Source organism: Cladosporium halotolerans, assembly GCF_011745625.1.
Source record: "Cladosporium halotolerans strain TM138-S3 chromosome Unknown Sca21, whole genome shotgun sequence".
NCBI classification, from domain to species: domain Eukaryota; kingdom Fungi; phylum Ascomycota; class Dothideomycetes; order Cladosporiales; family Cladosporiaceae; genus Cladosporium; species Cladosporium halotolerans.
In genome coordinates this window covers 351,022-370,427 of record NW_027191472.1, presented here as the reverse complement: position 1 = coordinate 370,427, position 19,406 = coordinate 351,022, and the positions used below count along the sequence as shown (strand labels likewise).

Genomic DNA, 19,406 nt, shown 5'->3' with positions numbered 1-19,406 from the left:
CACATGGGCGTCAAAGGTGAGGCTTGTGTTCTCTTCCCATAGTGTCCTCTTCCCACTTCATGTACTTCGCTTGACACCGCGCCTTTCGCTCCGTGCCGCAACATGGCATACAGCGGGTCGAGTATACGAGCAGTCTTGCTGGTGTTTGCACTGATATTCTGCAGCTCTATCGGTAATGCTGAGTTAAACGGCACGCTATGGAGCAACACGACCACGAATTTGAGCGCAGGGACATCAGGGAAGGCCGATGTTTCTGACTTCTCTTCGAAACTTTTGACTACGAGCACCAAGACCTCCTCCGATGGCTTGGGTGCTTTCGTAGCAGCTGGGATGGGAATGAGTCGCTCGGCCAGCAAGACCACAGAAACATCGTCACTGGCTGAGTCCTTACGTACGAACACGACGGCCCAGGCGACTGCCACAACATCCTCTTCGAGCGCCAGTGCATTAATAACGACCCCACCTATTTCGGGGAACTACACACTGTCCTTCACGGGTGACTGCTGGCAGCAATGGAGCGCATATTGGTCCGCAAACTCATCGGCGTCTCGAGCATGGACGAATATCCAGGTGGGCATGACCACCACCAAGCTCTTTACCGACTATAGCTACGACTTCACATCCTCAGTCATTTCCGGAACGACGACCGTAACAGTGTACAATGGCGTGCATCCTCAGGCAACATATACGACCGTAGCGGGAGTGTCCACCTCTTTTTCAGATTGGAGCTCACCAATTACCACTCGTCTAACGTCTCAAACCTGGAGCCAGTGGAAATCCATTGATTTCTTTGGCAATGGCACTTTGATCGAACCATCATGCACCCTTCCGAGTTACGTGCCACAATGTCAATCAAGTTGGGAAGATTGGGTCTACTATAAATACGCCTCTCGCACACTCACGAAGCCGGAAGGCTGCACCAGCAACGTCTACGCCAGCTCACAAGCACCATCATGCTCAGGACCGGTGGCATCTTGGCAATCTGAGGACGACCGACTGATTTCGCTTGCCATCAGACCGTCTCCATCCTGCACTCAAGCCGCCGTCACCGGATCTGTATGCTCCACGCTCGTTGATGCGTTTCTCCGAAATGAGCAATACTATGGACATCAGTCGGATGGAGTTGTGGGCGGCGGGATGAACTGGACGACCATCACAACGACCACGACAAAAGGCACGGAACAGGAGACCGCCACGATAACAACCAACAACTTCTTCTGGGATCCATCTTACGCCTTCGCTCCTGTGGTTGCCAGTCATGTCAGATCAACGGTGGAACTGTCCAGCTCATCTACTGGCCTCCCGCTTCTAGCACCTGGATAAATGGCAACTACTCTGCGATCACTCGCAACAGCAGCGAGAAAGCTACCATCGTCACTCTCGGTACCACTCTGACTAGCCCAACTGTGTACGTTTCGTTCGACTCCCTCTATGCTCGCGACAGCTGCAGCCTGTTCGGCAAGACTCATTACGATCAAATCGTCGCCATCACGAACACGGCGAATCTGAGTTCCCTCTATGGCTGGGGTCGTTACAATGGTCTAGGATCACCTGCATCGTTCAATTTCACTGACTTATACGTCACGCCGGTTCCCGACTACATCTATCAGAGTCAGCCTAGATGTGCTTCTTCGTACGCCATGTTTGATCCTCGGAGAGGGAACCAATTGACGATGCCTGCCAACTGGACTTGCCCACGCACAGCACCTTACGGTGAGTAGTCTTCTTTTCTTTACCAACCTCTTCATCAAATATGGGATGATTACGTACCCTAGGTGGATTATACACTTCCATCAGACCAATCAACTCCAATTAAGGCTCAACATAAATCCCACCTCGCTGACTCTCTGATGACAGACCCGATTCTGTCCATCCCGATGGAAGTGCGTGACCTCGACCCCGACTGGGCAAACTGCATCGGTGGCATTAACGGCGTCTACGATCCTCCTATCGCTCTCACACCAGCGGACTCTATAGCAAAACCAACCGTCCCAGCCGGGAACCCAGACACTACGACAGATGCTGCACCCGCATCGACCCCGAAACCTACTGATCCACCGGTCACCTCAAAGCCTGAGCCGGCCAAGCCTTCCGATACATCACTACCAGAGAACCAAGACCCCGAGCCAAGTACAGGAGATTCACAGACAGTAGACTCTAGTGATAAGCCGGCAACGACGGCCGGCAAGCCTGCAGATGGTGAACTTTCCGGGGGGACCTTGCAGCAGCCAAAGCCGACTTCGAGTCCAGATGCAGCGCCGGGATCTGACACAAGTGATGATCCGGCTGCAAATGATCAAGGCAATACAGATGATGGACCAAAGCAGCAGGCCGGCAATGACCCTCCCGCTAGCAACGGGCAAAGTAGCACCGATGACCATCCGACACAACCAGCCGACAGTGGCCCTGCACCTATATTGGATAGCCCAGATAACAAACCAGCTACGACGAATGCTCTGTCCGTACTCGCATCTGCAGAGGCTTCAGCCAAAGGAGAGCAATATCCTCCGGCAAACGGCGCCAACCCTGCCGATTCTGATTCGAGCAGCGATGGCCAATCACCGGAAGCTGAACCTTCACCTGGCAACTCTCCCGCCCACCAAACGCAGGCAGTAAATGACCCCTCGGATCCGGAACCTTTCACGGGCCAGTCCGGACCTTCTCAAGGGAGTCCCACTGCCATGGTGGCGTCTCTGCAAGGCGGAGGCTCTGCAACCATCAAACAGGCAGGAGAGTCGATCATCATCGCACAAGATGGGCTTTCCGCAGCTGTTACACAAGGCGGAGCGGCTACCATCGGCACCCACGTGTACAGTGCTGCACCAGGCGGTGGTGCTGTGGTAGTCGACAGCTCTGCGACTCACTTCATAGGAGCACAAGCGGGTCCAGTGGCTGAAGCAACTTCTCTGACTGTCAATGGCCAAGTCATAACAGCCTCGAGGCAAGGTAATGGCGTCATTCTAGCAGACGCGACACAAACTATAACTGCTCAGCCTGGCAGTCTTCAGATTTTTGGCTCGCAAACCGTCCAAATCAATTCCGAGGGCGCGGAACTCGCGATAGGCACAGCAACCTTCGCCATTCCCAACAAAGCCATGCAGAGTGCCGCTGAGAGCACCGCAGTCTGGACCAAGGACGGGTCAACTTTCACCGCTATTTCCCAAGGATCGTCCATTATCCTAGAGGCTCCCGACGCAACAATCACAATGTCGCCCGGGACCGTGGCCACCTTCGCTGGCGAGCAGATCAGCGTTGCCTCTGCAGGTGGAATCCTTGTGCACGGCGGGCAGACTGCTTCTTTCAAATCTGCCGACACAAATGGAGCGTCAAACGATGAGGCGCACGTGGTCTCTGCTGACGGAGACTCAGTTGTCATTCAAGAAGGCAGCAGGACTCTCACAATGAGCGCAGGGCAAGCAACGGTCATAGACGGCAAGACCTTGAGCGCGGCATCCACTGGAGGAGCCGTCGTGATGGTGGACGGTGGCAGAACGTCAACACTTTCGAAACAGGCAACTAGCGACGACGAGGTCGTAGCTTCTGCGGACGGGAGCTCGATCATCGTCAAGGACGGCAATCGGACGCTGACGCTGACGCCAGGACAGACGACTGTCGTGGGTGGTAAGACCTTCATTGCTCAAGCAAGCGGCAGCGCTATGGTCGTGGCTGAGGACGATGCAACCTCGACAGTGCCAGTGCAAACCACTGAAGACTCTTCTTCAGAAAGCGCCACCGGAACGTCAAGCACTGGCCTTGACCCTACAGAGACAAGTTCTAGCTCGGAAACAGACGCGGCATCTTCTGACAGCGCGGCTGGGCAGTTGCCAAGCGGTGCGTCGCTCGCGGGTTCGGTCGCGGGCTCGGCAATGCTGTTGATGTTGATACTGTAATGCTCGCTAAAGCTTTTCCGTGTTAAATACAGTTACATACTAATGAAACATGCTTATATGAACTAGAATATCGAAATACAGATCATTAAAACGTTTCTCACTGAGGTATCTTTGCTGGCATATGAGTTACGAGGCTTTCAGCACTTCTATGGACTCTTGCAGTGCTACCATGAACTGCGAACTTTGAGAAGGAACTTTCGCCAAGAGAGTCCGGAGGTTGACACAGCGAAATAGTAACTTCTTAAAAGTATCGCATGCTCCGGGCACAGCAAGCCATCCTGTATGAACTGTATTTCAAGCAGGAAGGATGCAATTGAGGAGCACGCTGCAACCATTGGTCGTCAGGCATCCGAATTGATTTATGTAGGAAATTCAGGAGAGCACATGGTGCTACCATGCACTTTCAAAGTATTCACATGTTGTTTTAGCTCGAAGAGAGCGGTACAAGAATGGAACTCAATCGCGTGTCGGTCGTTCTACGGCGCGGAGTTCCCGCATCGGGATCTCTGCAACAATCAAGGACCATACGGTGCTTCCATCCCCTCTAGACCACTGAAACTGAACTTTAGCACGGAGAGAGCACGTGAACAGTTGTGGAAGAAAATTGCCGACTTCACCCATTCGTTCATCGTCAGTCTGCTGCTACCGTTGTGTCACGTGCACAATCCAGTCTCCCAAAACGCCTCATTTCCAGCCCAACCTGTCCATGACGCGCTGCCCGGGAATCTATCAATCCCACCTTCTCACGCTCAAGAACCAGAAAAAAATAAACGCTTACCTGCTGTTGTGGTGGCGTGAGGCTGGAGTCGGAGTGCCAAGGGCTGTGTCCACATCGTCGTCGAAGCCCAGCGAGCCGTCATCGTCGGTAGCGACGCTGAGAAGGGCTTGGGTCAAATTCGTCGGGCTGTGGAGTCTGTTCGCCTCGGATAGCGCCTCGTCGAGGGGGGACGGCGGCTTGCTGTCCGCCGCTGCTTGGTCGAACTCTTGGTCTTCGTCCATTGGGACATCAGTATTCATGGTAATGCTGGCCGGCGGGATGCCGAAGACATCGTCATCTTCAGGCGCGGACGATCTCTCGATCTCCCAGTCCATCGGCTTCTCCTCAGAGGCGCTCTGAAAGGGGCTGAGCAGCTTGGAGCCACCAGCAGCGTTGGCGAGATCGATCCTGTTCGTCGGGGTGACAAGAAAGTAAGGCGCAATGGCAGCTGCATTGTCATCAGCAATGAGCTCAAAATGGGCAAGGGGATACAAACCGGAGTTGCCAGGCATATTGCCAGCCGGGTGAACAGATCCAGAGACCTGCGGCAGCTTGATGTACTTGCTCTCAGCATCGTCCCACTTGAGCTTGGTAGCAGGATCGAACACGGTACCCCTCGCGTCCTCTTCTGTGATGTCTTCTCTCATCAACTCTGTGAGCGCGAGATCCTGACGGTAGATGAGCGTGGCCTCTTGGGCCACCGGGTCGCCGATGTTCCTGCCGCAGCTCCCGCAGATGCCGCGCTCTTCGGCGCACTCATGGTCGGCCGGGATGCTGAACGGGCCAATGATCGGCTTCAGTGGAGAGACGGTTTTCTTGCCGCTGCCGTTGACGATAGAAGCTGGAAGCAAGCGGGAATAGATGCACCACTGCAGCGCCGCCGGGTGCAAACATTGAGGGTTGAGCTCCTCCCACTTCACGCCAACGGGATTGATGGCTTCAACGAAGGGGTGTTCGAGGAGAGATTGGCCAGCGGCGCTACGTAAATGAGCCGGGAGCGGGTACTCGTTGCTGTAGTGCTGGAGCTTCTGGTTGTCGTCAAGCAACTCGTAATAGCGATCGATACGGGCCTGGCGAGCAGCGCGCGACGGATCGATCTCTGTATCCTCCGCGAAGCTCACGCCGTCGGGAAAGGTCGTGGCGTCGCCGAAATCACCGAGCGGTAGGAGGGAGTGAGCCCAGGCACAGTGGATGCTTGGACAGATGCCGACACCGTATGTACGGTCGGCGTACGTGCGCGGGCGGCCGTCGTTGGGGTTCGCGGACGGGTCATGGCGGCAGAAGAGCTCGCCGTGCTGGTCGTAGGTGGCCTGCTCGCAGGCATCGGAGATCTTGAGCTTCTCGTGCATGCACAAGAAGCGGAAGCGGGAGTAGATGCACATCGTTGCGTTGTTGCTAGTGTGTGTTCTTTGGTGGTGTTGACGTTCTTGCAGAGCCGATGTGCGATGGCAGGGGCGTAAGTAGTTGTGTGAAAGGGCTGATAAGAGAAAAATGCGCAGGCGCGTCGCTGTCGCTTTGATGCCCTCACAATTTGACATGTGAAAGCTTTTGATCTGATCGTCCGTCAAAAGAAGCGTGCATCTTTCCTAAAACGGTCGACCTCCTAGCATCTATCACATGCCAGAACGCTTGTTCGTAGCAAACATCGGTGCCAGTGACTGCCTTTTGCCGTGTGAAGTGAAGTCCTTGGAAGGAGGCTTGCGAATGAAACGCGAGATTGCCGTTTCAGGCAGCATCGTTGGGCCAACTGGGAGAGCGAGGGACATGGGCACAACGTAGGCTTGTTGTTAGGCGCTCACTCAACGAGCCCGAGAAAGCACAGGAGAGGTTCGTCATAGGGATCTAGAAAAGACCGCCGAAGAGCGCTGCGTCACGTTATCGAAGGAGAAAGGGTCAGAAAGGCTCTAATATGCTTGTGACGTTTCGATATAAAGTCGTTCGTGTTCTACTCGCATTGCAGGCGGGAGGATGGTATCCTGTAAATCATTCGTAAGCCCATCCACGAGACATGCCCCATTCCACCACCCTTTCCTTCCTTTCCTTACTCCGAACCCAACCCTACCGCTCAAACATCGTATCCTTGCTCTCAATAGGCGGCATCGGCAGCTCCTTCTCACCACCCTCCTTCTCCTCACCAACCGCCTCCTTCGCCTTTCCCTTCCCCTTATCAAGCGACACCGGCGACTCAAGCACACTCTCGCCCCGATCGCCCGCTCCACTTTCTTTCCTACCCGCGATACCAGCATCCGCCTCAGCACCCTCCAGCAGATCCCTACCCGCCTCATCCTCATCGTCGTCCGAATCATCCTCCGTCCCGCGCGTGCTAGCGCCCTTGTCAATCTCCTTCTGCGCCTCGTCCATGCGCCTACGGACCTCACTCGCGACGCGCATGCCGTCCGTGACGATGTTGTCGAGCATGCCGCGCAGTCCTTTGCCGGGAGGCACGACGCCAGCGCCAGCTCCGCCGGGGCTGAGAGCCGGCATGGCGTCCTTCGGCGCGCCGAGAGCCTGTGATTGCTGGCCAAGGAGGGACTGGGAAGTGACTGTGGAGGAAGGCAGCGGGGCGTCAGCGAGGTGGAAGGAGTTGGCGAAGCCGGAGTCGAAGAAGTACTCGAGAGTTTCGTCGGCGAGGACGAGCATCCTGAAAGTAGGCAGGGTGATGTGGACTGGGCTGGAGGGGTCGAGGGCGGCGTTGGCGGTTGCGGCCTGATGAGGTTTGGCGGTTTGGCCGAAAGTGTTTTCCGAAGGCCGTGCGAGCATACTGTCGTCTGCGGCAGAGGGGGAGGTGACTTCTGATGGTTTGGAGTCGTCTGCTGGCGTATCTTCGGTCTTTTCTTCTGACTCCTCTTTGAGATCCATTAGATCGTCGCCTGCATCCTCGTCGTCGTCACCGAGAGCGAACTTGTCCAAGTCCTCAGTGGCCTCCTTCTCCGTCTGATGCGAAGGATGGTCCGGATCCGCGTACTCGAAGCACCTTCTGATGAAAGCCGAGACAGCACCCAGGAACTGCTCGTCCTTGTTTCTCGGCTGTCCATCTGGGCCGACTTCAACCTCGACAGCGGAAGAAGCGGGCGAGCTCAAACCACGGCGAGACAAGAACAGCAAAGCCTCTGAAATGCGCAAGATGCCTTCTCGATCCACCTTGCCATCCTGATCGTCGTCGTAGAGCTCGAAGAAATACGAAATCGAAGACATGATATCGCGATCACCCTTGATGGGCGCCAGTCCGCCGACGACGTTCTGGAGGCTCAGCGCACCGGCGCCATCAACGTCCCACCGGGAGAACAACCGCTGCATAAACTCGTGCTCCGCAGGCTCTGGGCCGCTGCCCCAGGTCGACGTTGACCGGCTTCGAGTCGTACCGCCAAAGTAGCCGTTTGTCTTCTCCTCCCTCATCGGCGACTGCGCCGTGGGCGAGTCCGTAACAGCCCACTTTGCAACACCGGCGAGGAACTCCCGGAAAGCGTCGTAGTCCATCTGCGTCGGGCTTGGGCCCAGACCCACTCTGCCCATCTCAGGAGCGTTGCCGGGAATGCCAGTGACGATCTCGGTGGCTTTGCTGCGCGCGGCCTTCTGGCGCCTGTCCTGTTCTGCCTGCAGAACCTTGGCGCGCTGTTGCCGCTCGTACAGCACGGCGTAGAAGCGGTCGTACAAGAAACCCAGATCATTCGTGCTGAGCTTCTTGCTTTCCGGGCCGAGATTTCTGATCGACGTTCTCTTCGCAAAAGACTCGATGTTGTCCAACACGGCGGTCTTGTGCTTGGTGCGCTCGGCGGAGATGGTGTGCTGCGTGATGCCGTCGAACTCCTTGAAAGCGACGACCATGAGTGCCTGGAAATTCGTGATCGCGCGGTACTTCGGGTTCTCAGATTTAGGGTGTGCGCTCTCGCCCAGCCTAGCGAAGTAGGATTTGAGAACAGAGATGAAGGTTCCGTCATCGGTTGCATCCAGCAGTTCCTCGCCGTTGATTCGGAGGATAGCGAGACCAACTTGGAAAAGAACGCGGGGGCCTTCCAAAAAGAAAACGTCCAGGACGCGGAAAGCGAAGATGAGAGGCATGCTGTTGATGTACAGTGATAAGAACCAAGGCAGGGAAACAACGGAAAGCTGCACGTCGTTCTTAACGAGGTGCTCCCAAATGATAGGCATCGTCTTTTCAACCAGTGATTCGAACACGCGTTGATCGAGAAGCGTTCCGTACATTGTAATGCTGTAGTATCCGGGTAAGAGGCGGTCGCAGAGAACTGAAAGTGTATAGAAGGCTTGGTCTTCGGAGAGATATCTGGAGGAGCATTTAGCATGACAAGAAAGTTGATAATGCCGAGGAAGATTACTCACATCAGAAGAGCGGCTACGACGATGTTCATCGCCTGACAGTAGCCGACCTCAGTATTCGTCCAGCTGTACGCCGTTAACACGCGCCTGAGGCGCCCTATGCCTTCTTCGCTCTGGAAGCCGGCATACTCAGGTAATGAGCGATTGAGATCTTTCTCGATCTCGTCAATAGCGACCGAATGCTGACCCTCGTGCTTTGCCAGCGTCTCTTGGTAGAGCTTCGGCTTCTGGAGGCGAAGATAGAAAGCGCCTGAGGTAAGCTCCCAGATCTCACCTCTCAGCAAATTCGGTAGACCAACACGGATGAGCCGATGGAAATCAGGTTGTCGAACAAGAGTGGTGTTGCGTCCGTTCTCCTTCAAATACTCATGCCAAAGCCTCATCTTGCTCCTGTCGCGCAGCTTGCGCGAGTTGCCAGGGTACTTGAAGATACTGCCCAGACCCGTATCCGGCGGTGTCCTGGGAGTGCCATCTGGCTTGGTAGCCGTAGGTGTCTGATCAAACTCGTTGTAGAGAAAGTATTCTGAGTAGCAGTCCTGTGCTACCGTCCGCATGTTCTCCACCTCTTTCACGCCTTGCTTCAGGCCTTTCTTGAGGCCGTCGCAGAATCGCTCGCATTGTTGCCTACTACCCTCCAGCTGAATCGTCAATTTGGGAGGTGCAGGAGCTCCAGAAGTGTCGCCGCTCGCGGGCTCGAAGCCATTCCACGTCGTTATCGAAAGAGCAAACATGTAGCTCTGAGTGTGTAGTCTCTCGACCCTCCTGACCGCACATAAGGGCAGCGTGAAGCCATTGCCCGCAGGTCCAGTACCATGAGTACGGCCAGTGAAGGCTGAGCTCGCGCTCGTGCTCGCCGTGCTGACGAAAGAAGTGTTGACGGTGGAGAAGCACAGGAACTGCTCGCTCAGGTGCAGCTGACCGACATAATGCGTGCCCCGCTCGCGGTCCCAGTTGTTCTTGTCCCAGCTACCCTGCTTTCCCGGACTCTTGCTTCCTGGGTTCTTTGACTTCGGTAGTGTCAGCTCCGCTGTGATCTCGTGCAGCGGGTTTTGCGACTCGGGTAGGCGGAACTGATGTCGAAAGAGTTGGCTTTTGGACGGGCGGTTTGCAGAGGCGTTCCCGAGGGGACCTGGCAGCACCGAGGGATCAATGAGCTGCTGGGCCTTCTGGACGAGATTTTGGAGGAACATGTCGGGCTTTGAGGGCCGGAGGACAGGCTCTCATCGCGGGTTTGGAAGGGCGCCTATAGTGCGGGCATGGCCTGATCGCTGTGCAGCTGCTGAAGCGGTCGAAAGGGGGCGATCTCTATTCTACGGAGGTGCAGAGTGTAACTCGTTTGGTGGATTTGGGTGAGGTTGACTTGGGGCGATCGTGATCCTCCTGCGGGTTCATGCGCAACGTGAAGCACCGCGCTTGGCGCGAAGCTGACTGTGGAGAGGGAGGAGTGACGATCGCCGGCGAGAATATCAGCTCTCCATTATTAATGCGCTGTTTCACATTCACGCTCCATTCACCCTATTGTGCGGACTTTGAGTTGATGACAACGTGTCTGAATATGTTTCTTGACGACATCTTTCCCGTGCTTTGCATTGAACTACCAGCGCATAGAACATTAATAAAAGGGTATCGTATCGCATCAAGCATTAACAGCCTCCTCCGCTAAAGCCCCAATCATCGAGTGGACATCAGACCGACCTCCTGTCCTCTTCCCGCCGTTGCCCACGTCCAATTTGCTCCGCCAACAGCAGGCCTCATCCCCTCCCGCGCACCCATCGCAGCCACGCTGCTCTTCTCCTAAACGGTGGCGCGACCGGTGTGCGTCGTCCTACCCTTGCGCGCACGCCAGAAAATGGCAGTCGCATAGAGCGCAGTAAAAAGCCAGAGCAGCGCGTTGACCAGATCAATCCAGACGGCGTGCTTCATGCGCCTGATGCCGTCCTGCTTGGGGGTGGGGTCGGCTTTGATGTAGATCTTGCCAAAAATGCCGAAGAGCGCGATCCAGAGGACGCTGGCACAGGTCTGTCAGTGGCGGTTCAAGAATATTCGCGATTTGAGGAGCACTTACAAAAGCACCCGGTCCCAGAAGAACGCCCAGTAGGACTTGAAGAAGGGGATGCCATAGATGAGCACCGTGACGGCAGACAGACCGGCGACGACTTCAGCATACACCCACTTGCCGTCGGTGTAGACGCCAGCGTTCTTAGCGTTGTGGAGGTCGACGCCATACAGACCGGCGACGGTGATGGCCAGCACAAACTGGAAAAATCGAAGAATGAGTCGGATCAGTGCGCCGAAGACGCCGCCGCTGCTGGAGCGATCACCGAGAAAGTCGAGAGCACCCATGTTGAGAGTGGAGTATGTTGTCAAATGTCGCCGCGGGAGTTTTGTGCTTGCTGGTTCTTCGCAGTAACCGGCGTGAAGTGATAAGGCGTAAAGCAAGGGATGATTGTTGCCGCGATCTGCTTAATTACCGATTAATGGTCAGGGTTGTTTGTTAGAAGCTTCTGTGGTCCAGCACAGTGACAATAGACAGGCGCGAAGGAAAAGAATGGCTTTTGGGGCGGTGCGTGCGAACAATAAAAAGCAGCGACAATGCGGGTAAATAGGTGGGCTCGTGACTGCTGGCAATCGGCTTGAGGAATGTTGACAGCGGGATGCGGCGTACCTGCTGATGTACTTGTACTTGTATTGTATGCGGCGACTCACAATGCACTCCACTGTCTCGCGAAACTCGTTCTTCAGCGAAACCTCAAACAAGCCAGCGCGTGGACAACAGGCGTGTTGACAGCAAATTATAGGAGACAGGGTTCGGGCTGGTCGCAAACTGGGTTTCACAACCGGCGTTTCTTGCTGCTGTCGCCCACGCTCATACGTCAATGGCTGCGCCAGGCGCTGGCGCCCCGTCGCGCCGCTGGACCCTTTCGGTCCTGGCCGAACTCTCGTCTCGCTTCACGCGCGCGACCGCCCTTGATTGGCTGAGCCGTGTTGGCTGGAGAAATTTTGTAGCTTGACCTCATGTCGAAGTAGACGCCATCGCCGTCCAAAAGATATTGTTACCACTCGTGAATCCGTTCCAGCATGAAGCGTAAGGCGGAGACACAGACTGCGCCCGCCGCGAACGGCAAGAAGCAGGCCACCGACTCCAACGCCGTCGAGGCCCAGTTTGGGGAGAACCTCTTCGCTGAGAAGACCCTCAAAGGCTACACCGACGAATACGCTGCTTCGGCACCTTACAAGCATGCCGTCGTCCACGGATTGATGAACGACAACCTCCTGCGCTCGGTCAGGAAGGAGATCATCGACAATATCCATTTCACGCCCAAGGAAACCGACATCTACAAGATCCACCAGTCCGGCGATCTGGCCAACCTCTCAGGACTGCCGGAGTCTGCACTGGAGAAGCTTCCCAGCCTGCTAAAGCTGCGTGACGCTCTCTACGGTCAGGAGTTCCGCCAATGGATCTCCACGGTCGCTGGGTCCGGGCCTTTGTCTGGAAAGAAGACTGACATGGCCGTCAACGTCTACGTCCCCGGTTGCCACCTGCTGTGCCATGACGATGTCATTGGAAGCAGGCGAGTCAGCTACATTCTCTACCTTACCGACCCCGACAAGCCTTGGAAGGCCGAGTGGGGTGGCGCCCTCAGACTCTACCCTACGGATGATGAGAAGGCAGATGACGGCAAGCTCTACAAGGTGCCGAGAGCTGAGTTCAGCAAAGTCATTCCTCCCGCGTGGAACCAGCTTTCATTCTTCGCAGTCCAGCCGGGAGAGAGTTTCCACGATGTGGAGGAGGTCTACCACCGCGCTGAGGGTGTCGAGGAGGACGATGGCGGCCGCGTCCGCATGGCCATCAGTGGCTGGTTCCACATTCCTCAAGAAGGCGAGGACGGCTTCGAGCCTGGACTCGAAGAGAAGCTTGCTGAGAAGAGCTCTCTTCAGCAACTCCAGGGCAAGGGCGATCAGTTTGATGACCCCAAACCGCAATGGATTGATCCGGAGGCCAACACCAAGCAGCCTGCTGCCGGCGAAGACGAGGAAGAAGCCGAGCTCTCAGAGGAGGACCTCCAGTTCCTGCTCAACTACATGACACCCAACTACCTCACCCCGGACACCGTCGAAGAGCTTAACGAGATGTTCACCGAAGAATCCACAGCGCAAATGGCCAACTTCCTGAACAAAAAGCTCGCGCCCCGCCTCCAAAAGCAACTCGAAAACACCTCCTTCAAGCGCGAATTTGAAACCTCGCGCCCGCCCCACAAGCACCGCTACCAATACCTCGCGGCCTCGACACTCGTGCGCCCACCTCCCGTCGGCAGCGAGGACGACCCGCACGGCGACATCATGTACAACTTCCTGCCCAGCCTGGCTTTCCGCAAGTGGCTGGCCTTGACCACAGGCCTGTCGCTCAAGCGCTGCGCAGTCCTCGCACGCAAGTTCCGCCGCGGCCTCGACTACCAGCTTGCGCAGGGCTATCGCGGCGAGCAGCCGCAGCTGGAGTACTGCCTCAATATCACGCCGACGCCCGGCTGGGGCGCGGACGAGCCCGAGGCTGAAGCCGAAGACGACGAGGAGGGCGACGAGGACGAAGAATCCGGGGAGGCAAACGGCACTGCCGCGCCCAAAGATAAGGGCAAAGGCAAGGCGAAGGCACCCGAGCCCGCGCCCGAACCTCAACCGACATCCGAGGAAGAGGAAGACAACGTCGGCGGCTACGAGCTGTACATGGCGGGCGATGACGACGAGTCTGACGACGAAGACGGCTCCGACGCAGGCTCCGACCACGGCGTCTCGATTCCCGCGAAACTGCAATCGGCTACAGGCGCAGGCGACCGCCGCTCAGCGAAGAAAGCGTCCTCGCGGCCCAAAGCCGACCCGGCGATTTACAAGGCCGCGCAGGAGGACGAGGAGGACGACGGTATTTTGTTCTCCAACCCGGCGAGCTGGAACACCCTAAGTCTGGTGCTTAGGGATCGTGGCGTGTTGAAGTTCGTCAAGTATGTTTCGGGCAAGGCGAAGGGGGATAGGTTTGATTTTGCGGGTGCTGTGGAGGTTGAGGAGGGCGAGGACGAGGACGAGGATGAGGAGGAAGATGCAGGCGAGGGTGCTGCTTGAAATCAGCGATGAATGTGTTGTTCTTGCACATGCTATGCGTCATATGGGAAAGTGTATGATTATCGCTCTCGGATATATACTGGCATTGAAGCCTCCGGCTGAGCACAACATTGTCAGATCAGAGATCACCTTTATATAGAAGCACCTAGTTCCTTTCTTTTAGAACACAAGCCGACAGCCGTATGTTGAGGGAGGAGCCAGGCTGCTGTATTTGCGACGTCAGAAACCCTGCGATCAGACATGTTGTAAGGTAGGCTGCAGCTGTGCTGCACCAGTCAAGCCACGCCGCTGCGGGAAGGTCGCAGAACGATAGACCTCAGGCCGCCCTCATTCAGCTGGACTCAGCCTCATTAGACGGCTCTCCCTCTACTCTCAAATCGGCTCCTCAATGAATAGTATCATTGTGTCGTAGGAACCCTTCGAATACCACCGAGGACTCGTCCCCTACTCATCACAAACACCACACCTCAAACGCGCCAGCATACAGGCGAAATATATGTCTCTTCCCAGGAACGTACCGTAGGCCGAAGTTGTAGGCATAGGAATCAGCTGCATGGGAATGAGCCTCGGGTGGGCTCAAAGCACCAGCGAAATCTTGAAAGGCACCGCCAGCGAGCTCAACATCAATCTGCAGGAATTCGGACTCGTCAGGACTCTCCTGCTGTATACCGTCTATCTGTAGGCACATTCCATTGTTAGACGGATCAGAAAGCACGTCTTGCCTGGGAGAGGCGACGCAGAGCCGAGCGGCAGAGACTGGTCAGAGGAAGCGCTGGTGATCAAGGCTTCGTACACCGCGAATCTGAACATGATCGCTGTAGCAGTGAGTTGAAACGTCCCACACCGTCCTCCATCAAGCACTACTAAGGCCAAGCTCCAGGGCGCCATCGTTGCGCAAATCGCCATCACAGCCTTGTCTCTCTCCGAACTCAATCGTATCCACTGGACAGCGGAAGCCGCCTTTCTGATGAGTTTGGTCACAGGGCTTCTGTCCGTATATTTTGCGTGCATGATTCAAGTCCAGCTCGGCGGCATGCACAGCGCAAGGGATGTCAGACAATGGTTGTCGACGACAGGGATTGTGAGGGGCGGGATTGTTCTCTTTTGGTCTGTGACCGTAGTACGTGAAGTGCCGTGCTACAGCTCGGCCCTCTTGCTGGTGACTCCGCTCCAACTGCTGGATTGGTCTTTGGCCTCGCTCTTGATAGGAATCGGGATCTACTATGGGCAGATGTTCACCCAGAAATTGAGCACACTACGCGGAGAGCACGCAAGTCTTGCAATACTGCTCGTTTATATCGTCTTCACCGCGGGAGGATTGATGATGTTTGCTTTCCCATCCGTCCTCTACGCGCTGTCAAACACCAAGGGTGCCAAGGAATCGTTGCAAGCAAAAATCCAGTATCACCGGAGACTACACTCTGAGCCGCACCTGCCAGTGACTGTTGGCGATGGGCTTTCCGGGTCCGGGGGAACGGCAACGATTCATCCAAACGCTGGCACTTACACGGTTACTCCCCAGGACAATATCGAGCTTGGTCCGATAATTGCGGCGCACGCCGCAGATCAACACGTTGTCGCGCACGCCTTGAAAGAATACATTGCCGCGCACAAGGCCAGCATGCGAGCCCAGGAAGCGCTTCTTCAACATTACCAGCAAAATAGTAGCTTGTCGGTTTGGGGACTGCAAAAACCAGGGGCTGTCCATAGTTGAATCTGGCCTTTGGATGCCACAGATCGTAGGTGCGCGGCCCAGGCAACCTAGCCTTGAGGCTCAAAAACTCCCGATGATGCATATGTGTTGCTGAAAGCCTCTGATTGGTGAAACACGGTGAGAGTACCCGGGGGTTTGGGCGCCAGATCTGGGTCCGTGGATCTGGGGTCAGTTGGAGTGCTAAAAGCCGACAAGAGAAAGCCTGATCGCCACAAGCATACAAGTATGACATCGTGCGTAGCGTACTCGATCTGGGGAGCACGTTTTTTGTCAAGACGGATCATAGTCATCGAAAGACATCGCACGACCAGAGCCGAGTTCCGTCCGCGGCACGTAGGTTGTGAGAATGTCGAGAGGTCAATCGAGAGCAAGATCGGGGCGATGGCTTTGACTTGATGCGGCAGCGGGCTGGGCGCGCAGTGGCATCGACTTCGCCGCGCCACATCGACGAACTTCACGATCGATCAAACTTCGCCGCATCGCACTAACCTGCCGGGCTCAACGCGTCTCAAGCAATTGGGCATCGCGTGATGCTGTTTGGTCGCCCGTGCGAATCTCTGTCGAGATCTTGAGACGGCTCAACCTTGCACCACGTGGCTGTGGCTCACTTTCTGACAGACACTGCGAGATTGCGCAACCCTCAACGTCATGCGACTTTTCTTCCGCGAGGTTGGTTTCATCCAACGCACCGTATGTGCATGACATGACAGCCCTGGACTCGGTCTCAAAGGTAAGCTGCTTTCGATGAGACGGCGGAAAGAGATCGCTCTAGGCAGAAATACCACGGGGAGTGAGCCGGAGCGATTCGCCTGCCAGAAAGCTTATTGTAGATGCTAGGCTCCATGCACACATCCGCACGCAGTCGACTCCGTTGTAGGCCCCTCCAGGCCTCTGATTTGGCTCACTACGGGATCCCGGCGGAACTCTGGCAGGGCTATAGAATGGTCCCTGCCTAGCAGTGCGTCTTGTCTAACCCGCTAAGGTTGCCGCGTTGTTGCGCATCACCCTGATGCCAGCGCTTAGTAGCTTCGATCGATCCACTCAAGTACCGGGCCTCGCCCTGTCACTACCATATTCGTAGTTCCTCATTCTAAACATTGGATCTTTCACGCCTACCGCCCTCTTGCTCTTCTTCCCATCGACGTTCAGGACTTTGACAAGCTTTCATTGCCACGCAGCGCCAGCATTTTGCACTACACACCGTTCTGGTACTCTCTCTTGATTACGATGCCGCGGACATCTCTTCCCCTACCAGTCAAAACTCATACGACCTGGAAGCCCGCTACCTAGCACATTCGTCATGCCTGTGACGTACCACTTTAAACCATTTCCGAGCCCAGGAGAGCCTCATTTCGAGGTCACATCGAAGCCATCCGACTCGTCACCAGCAACATGCACCTGCCAGAAGGACCACGGCCGCTGCAGTAAATGCCACCGATCGAAGCATTCGGGAGCAAAACAGCCTCAGCAAGCCGCCTTGTCGCCAATCAAGGAACACCCCGATCCGATCCGACCGGGTCTCACCCCTAAAGCCATCCGCGACAAGCGCCGTGCCTCGAACCGGCAATCCGTCGCAGCTGCGTTCAGCAGCGCCGTCGGCTCGAACGACTACTTTACCCTGTTCCCCAACATCAGCTCAAACCCATCTTCACGGTCAGACTCCGGATCGTCGTCTCCGTCGAATCGCAGTCGTAGCAGCCGGCGACACAGCAGTAATTTCAGCTCTTTGTCCAGGGGCTCTAGTTCGGACCAGTCTCGCTCGCCACCAGCAGTGCCAGAAAATGCTGTTCTGGAGTCCGGGGAGGGAGCGGAAATCGAACAGACACAACAGGCGCTTTGTCATGGGAGTTGAGCGAATGGCTTCCATTGATCCAACGTCTTCGAGAGCGCTCCATGACAGAATAACCGCCATTCAGCATTGATACGAGTACACGATGTGCTCCCGGCCGCCCGGGGTCCCTGACGATAACCGACACAACCACAGCACTTCAGCTCCTCGAACTTCCCTCAAGCACCAGGGAGTTTTTAATCGAGCTGATTTCCATGATGAAAGATACCCCGACTAGAGATGTATAGTAATGTGATAACGCGAAATGAGCCTGGAACTACATCGTCTCGCTTGCTTGTGTATACCCTATCATGAATAGCAAATTACATGTCCCTGTGAAACTACGCATGCTTCATGAGTAGTAACACCTGCGACTCCAAATAAGACCCAACCGAGAAGTGAACGGGCCTAATGAGATGTGTACTACTCTTCCACGAAACGTAGGCCTCCGCTAATCTTCAACCTTCACGCCCTCGGCTTTTCAGATTCTGATATCAAACCACGAATAGAATCTTGACTCCTTCTTCGCGAGGTCCTAGATTTGAATCCGAAGCTTCTCAAATGGATACATCGTGTATCTTAGACGATTACAATCCGTAAGGACGAAAAAGCGTAACCCTAACTTAACCCCATGATCGATACCCTAACCCTAACATTGGTCTCCCTCAGTTCGTGGAAGTGTAGTAGCGCGGACGAATTCCGCGCCTTCAGATCGCTTTGATGCAAGGCAGGTGATACATAATGAATGCATTGTTATTGAGCGGGCACAACGGCTTGCAGCCGGTTTACAATCTCTCAATGGTGTTGCCAAACTCATGGATGACATGCAAATGACTGCAAGCGATGGAGACGACGGGCCCGACTCGCTAGGCGCTCCGTCTTCTCAGGTCCCGGACTCTCTCGCCTCTGGCCGCGTTGCGGTCAGTATCCTTTCGATCCTTCTCTTTCTCTCAATGCGGCAGCAACACTGTCGGTATCTCATTCCTTTCTCTGTCATGCTGACTCGGAAGCAATAGTGTGAAGCCTGCCGAACCCGCAAGGTGTGCTTGTCCCTTTTCTGTGGTGCCGCCAACTGCCCGCAACCTCCCTGTAAGTCTTGTGAGACATTTGCACTACTCGAAATCATTTTCATCGGAAGTAACCACCACTAAGGCTGTTACTTTGCCAGCAGGGACATGAAGCTAAAGTCATCCAAGACAGTGGCGTCTGGTCGAGTCGGGTAGCTGAATGTCAGTCCGCGAATTTTGATGGATCCGTTGAAGTTTGCCGGCTTTTCACCAGTAGGGTCGAAAGGATCGATCTCGGAGACTCGGTCAATAAGAGCGAACAGTTCAGAGGCAGCGGTCGCTGCTCTGGTAAAAGTGACCATGTTAGGAGCAACAGAATTCAGCATAGCTCCCGCAATGACGATAGAGAAGAGAACACTAGGCAATGTGAGCACAATTACGGGGTCGAGAGTTCTTTTTCGGAAACTCACGTGAAGACGACGCCAATGCCATCAACTTCTCCGCGGGCGATCATTGCGATCCCTTGCCAAAAGGCAAGACCCATCCCGGCAAACATGACAAAGTATTCTCCGGCGAAAAGAAGCCCATATAGCACGTTATTTCTCCTTCCCAGAAGCTGGGCTTCTTCCAAGTACGTGGCGTATCGATTGACGATTCTTGACGAGGCTGAAGGCATGGATGGCTCGAACGTTGCCCAACGACGATTCAGCAAAGGCACCTGCTTTGGCGTAGACTTTGAGAATCTGTGTCTCAATGCCTGCAT

General features: G+C 55.4%; 6 protein-coding genes across 6 annotated transcripts; 3 read left to right on the top strand and 3 right to left on the bottom strand.

The window, feature by feature from the left end:
* Positions 1 to 102: 102 nt before the first annotated feature.
* WHR41_06517 (uncharacterized protein) lies at positions 103 to 3,890 on the top strand (the record flags this gene model as incomplete). The annotated part of the gene is made up of 3 exons (XM_069375122.1): positions 103 to 648; positions 1,257 to 1,713; positions 1,858 to 3,890. 3 exons carry the CDS (start codon positions 103 to 105, stop codon positions 3,888 to 3,890), a joined length of 3,036 nt encoding a protein of 1,011 aa, XP_069228287.1.
* Positions 3,891 to 6,464: 2,574 nt separating this feature from the next.
* On the bottom strand, positions 6,465 to 10,334 carry WHR41_06516 (uncharacterized protein). Its single transcript, XM_069375121.1, has 2 exons — positions 8,986 to 10,334; positions 6,465 to 8,929 (listed from the first exon to the last, which is right to left on the bottom strand). Exons 1-2 carry the CDS (start codon positions 10,170 to 10,172, stop codon positions 6,706 to 6,708), a joined length of 3,411 nt encoding a protein of 1,136 aa, XP_069228286.1. The 5' UTR covers positions 10,173 to 10,334; the 3' UTR covers positions 6,465 to 6,705.
* Positions 10,335 to 10,536: 202 nt separating this feature from the next.
* WHR41_06515 (uncharacterized protein) lies at positions 10,537 to 11,722 on the bottom strand. The gene is made up of 3 exons (XM_069375120.1): positions 11,648 to 11,722; positions 11,048 to 11,441; positions 10,537 to 10,990 (listed from the first exon to the last, which is right to left on the bottom strand). Exons 2-3 carry the CDS (start codon positions 11,323 to 11,325, stop codon positions 10,777 to 10,779), a joined length of 492 nt encoding a protein of 163 aa, XP_069228311.1. The 5' UTR covers positions 11,326 to 11,441; positions 11,648 to 11,722; the 3' UTR covers positions 10,537 to 10,776.
* A 338-nt stretch (positions 11,723 to 12,060) lies between these two features.
* On the top strand, positions 12,061 to 14,094 carry WHR41_06514 (uncharacterized protein; the record flags this gene model as incomplete). Its single annotated transcript, XM_069375119.1, has 1 exon — positions 12,061 to 14,094. One exon carries the CDS (start codon positions 12,061 to 12,063, stop codon positions 14,092 to 14,094), a length of 2,034 nt encoding a protein of 677 aa, XP_069228288.1.
* A 4,296-nt stretch (positions 14,095 to 18,390) lies between these two features.
* WHR41_06513 (uncharacterized protein) lies at positions 18,391 to 18,787 on the top strand (the record flags this gene model as incomplete). Its single annotated transcript, XM_069375118.1, has 2 exons — positions 18,391 to 18,556; positions 18,653 to 18,787. Exons 1-2 carry the CDS (start codon positions 18,452 to 18,454, stop codon positions 18,785 to 18,787), a joined length of 240 nt encoding a protein of 79 aa, XP_069228309.1. The 5' UTR covers positions 18,391 to 18,451.
* Positions 18,788 to 18,792: 5 nt separating this feature from the next.
* WHR41_06512 (uncharacterized protein) lies at positions 18,793 to 19,157 on the bottom strand (the record flags this gene model as incomplete). Its single annotated transcript, XM_069375117.1, has 2 exons — positions 18,793 to 19,060; positions 19,114 to 19,157. 2 exons carry the CDS (start codon positions 19,155 to 19,157, stop codon positions 18,793 to 18,795), a joined length of 312 nt encoding a protein of 103 aa, XP_069228308.1.
* Between the last annotated feature and the right edge of the window lie 249 nt (positions 19,158 to 19,406).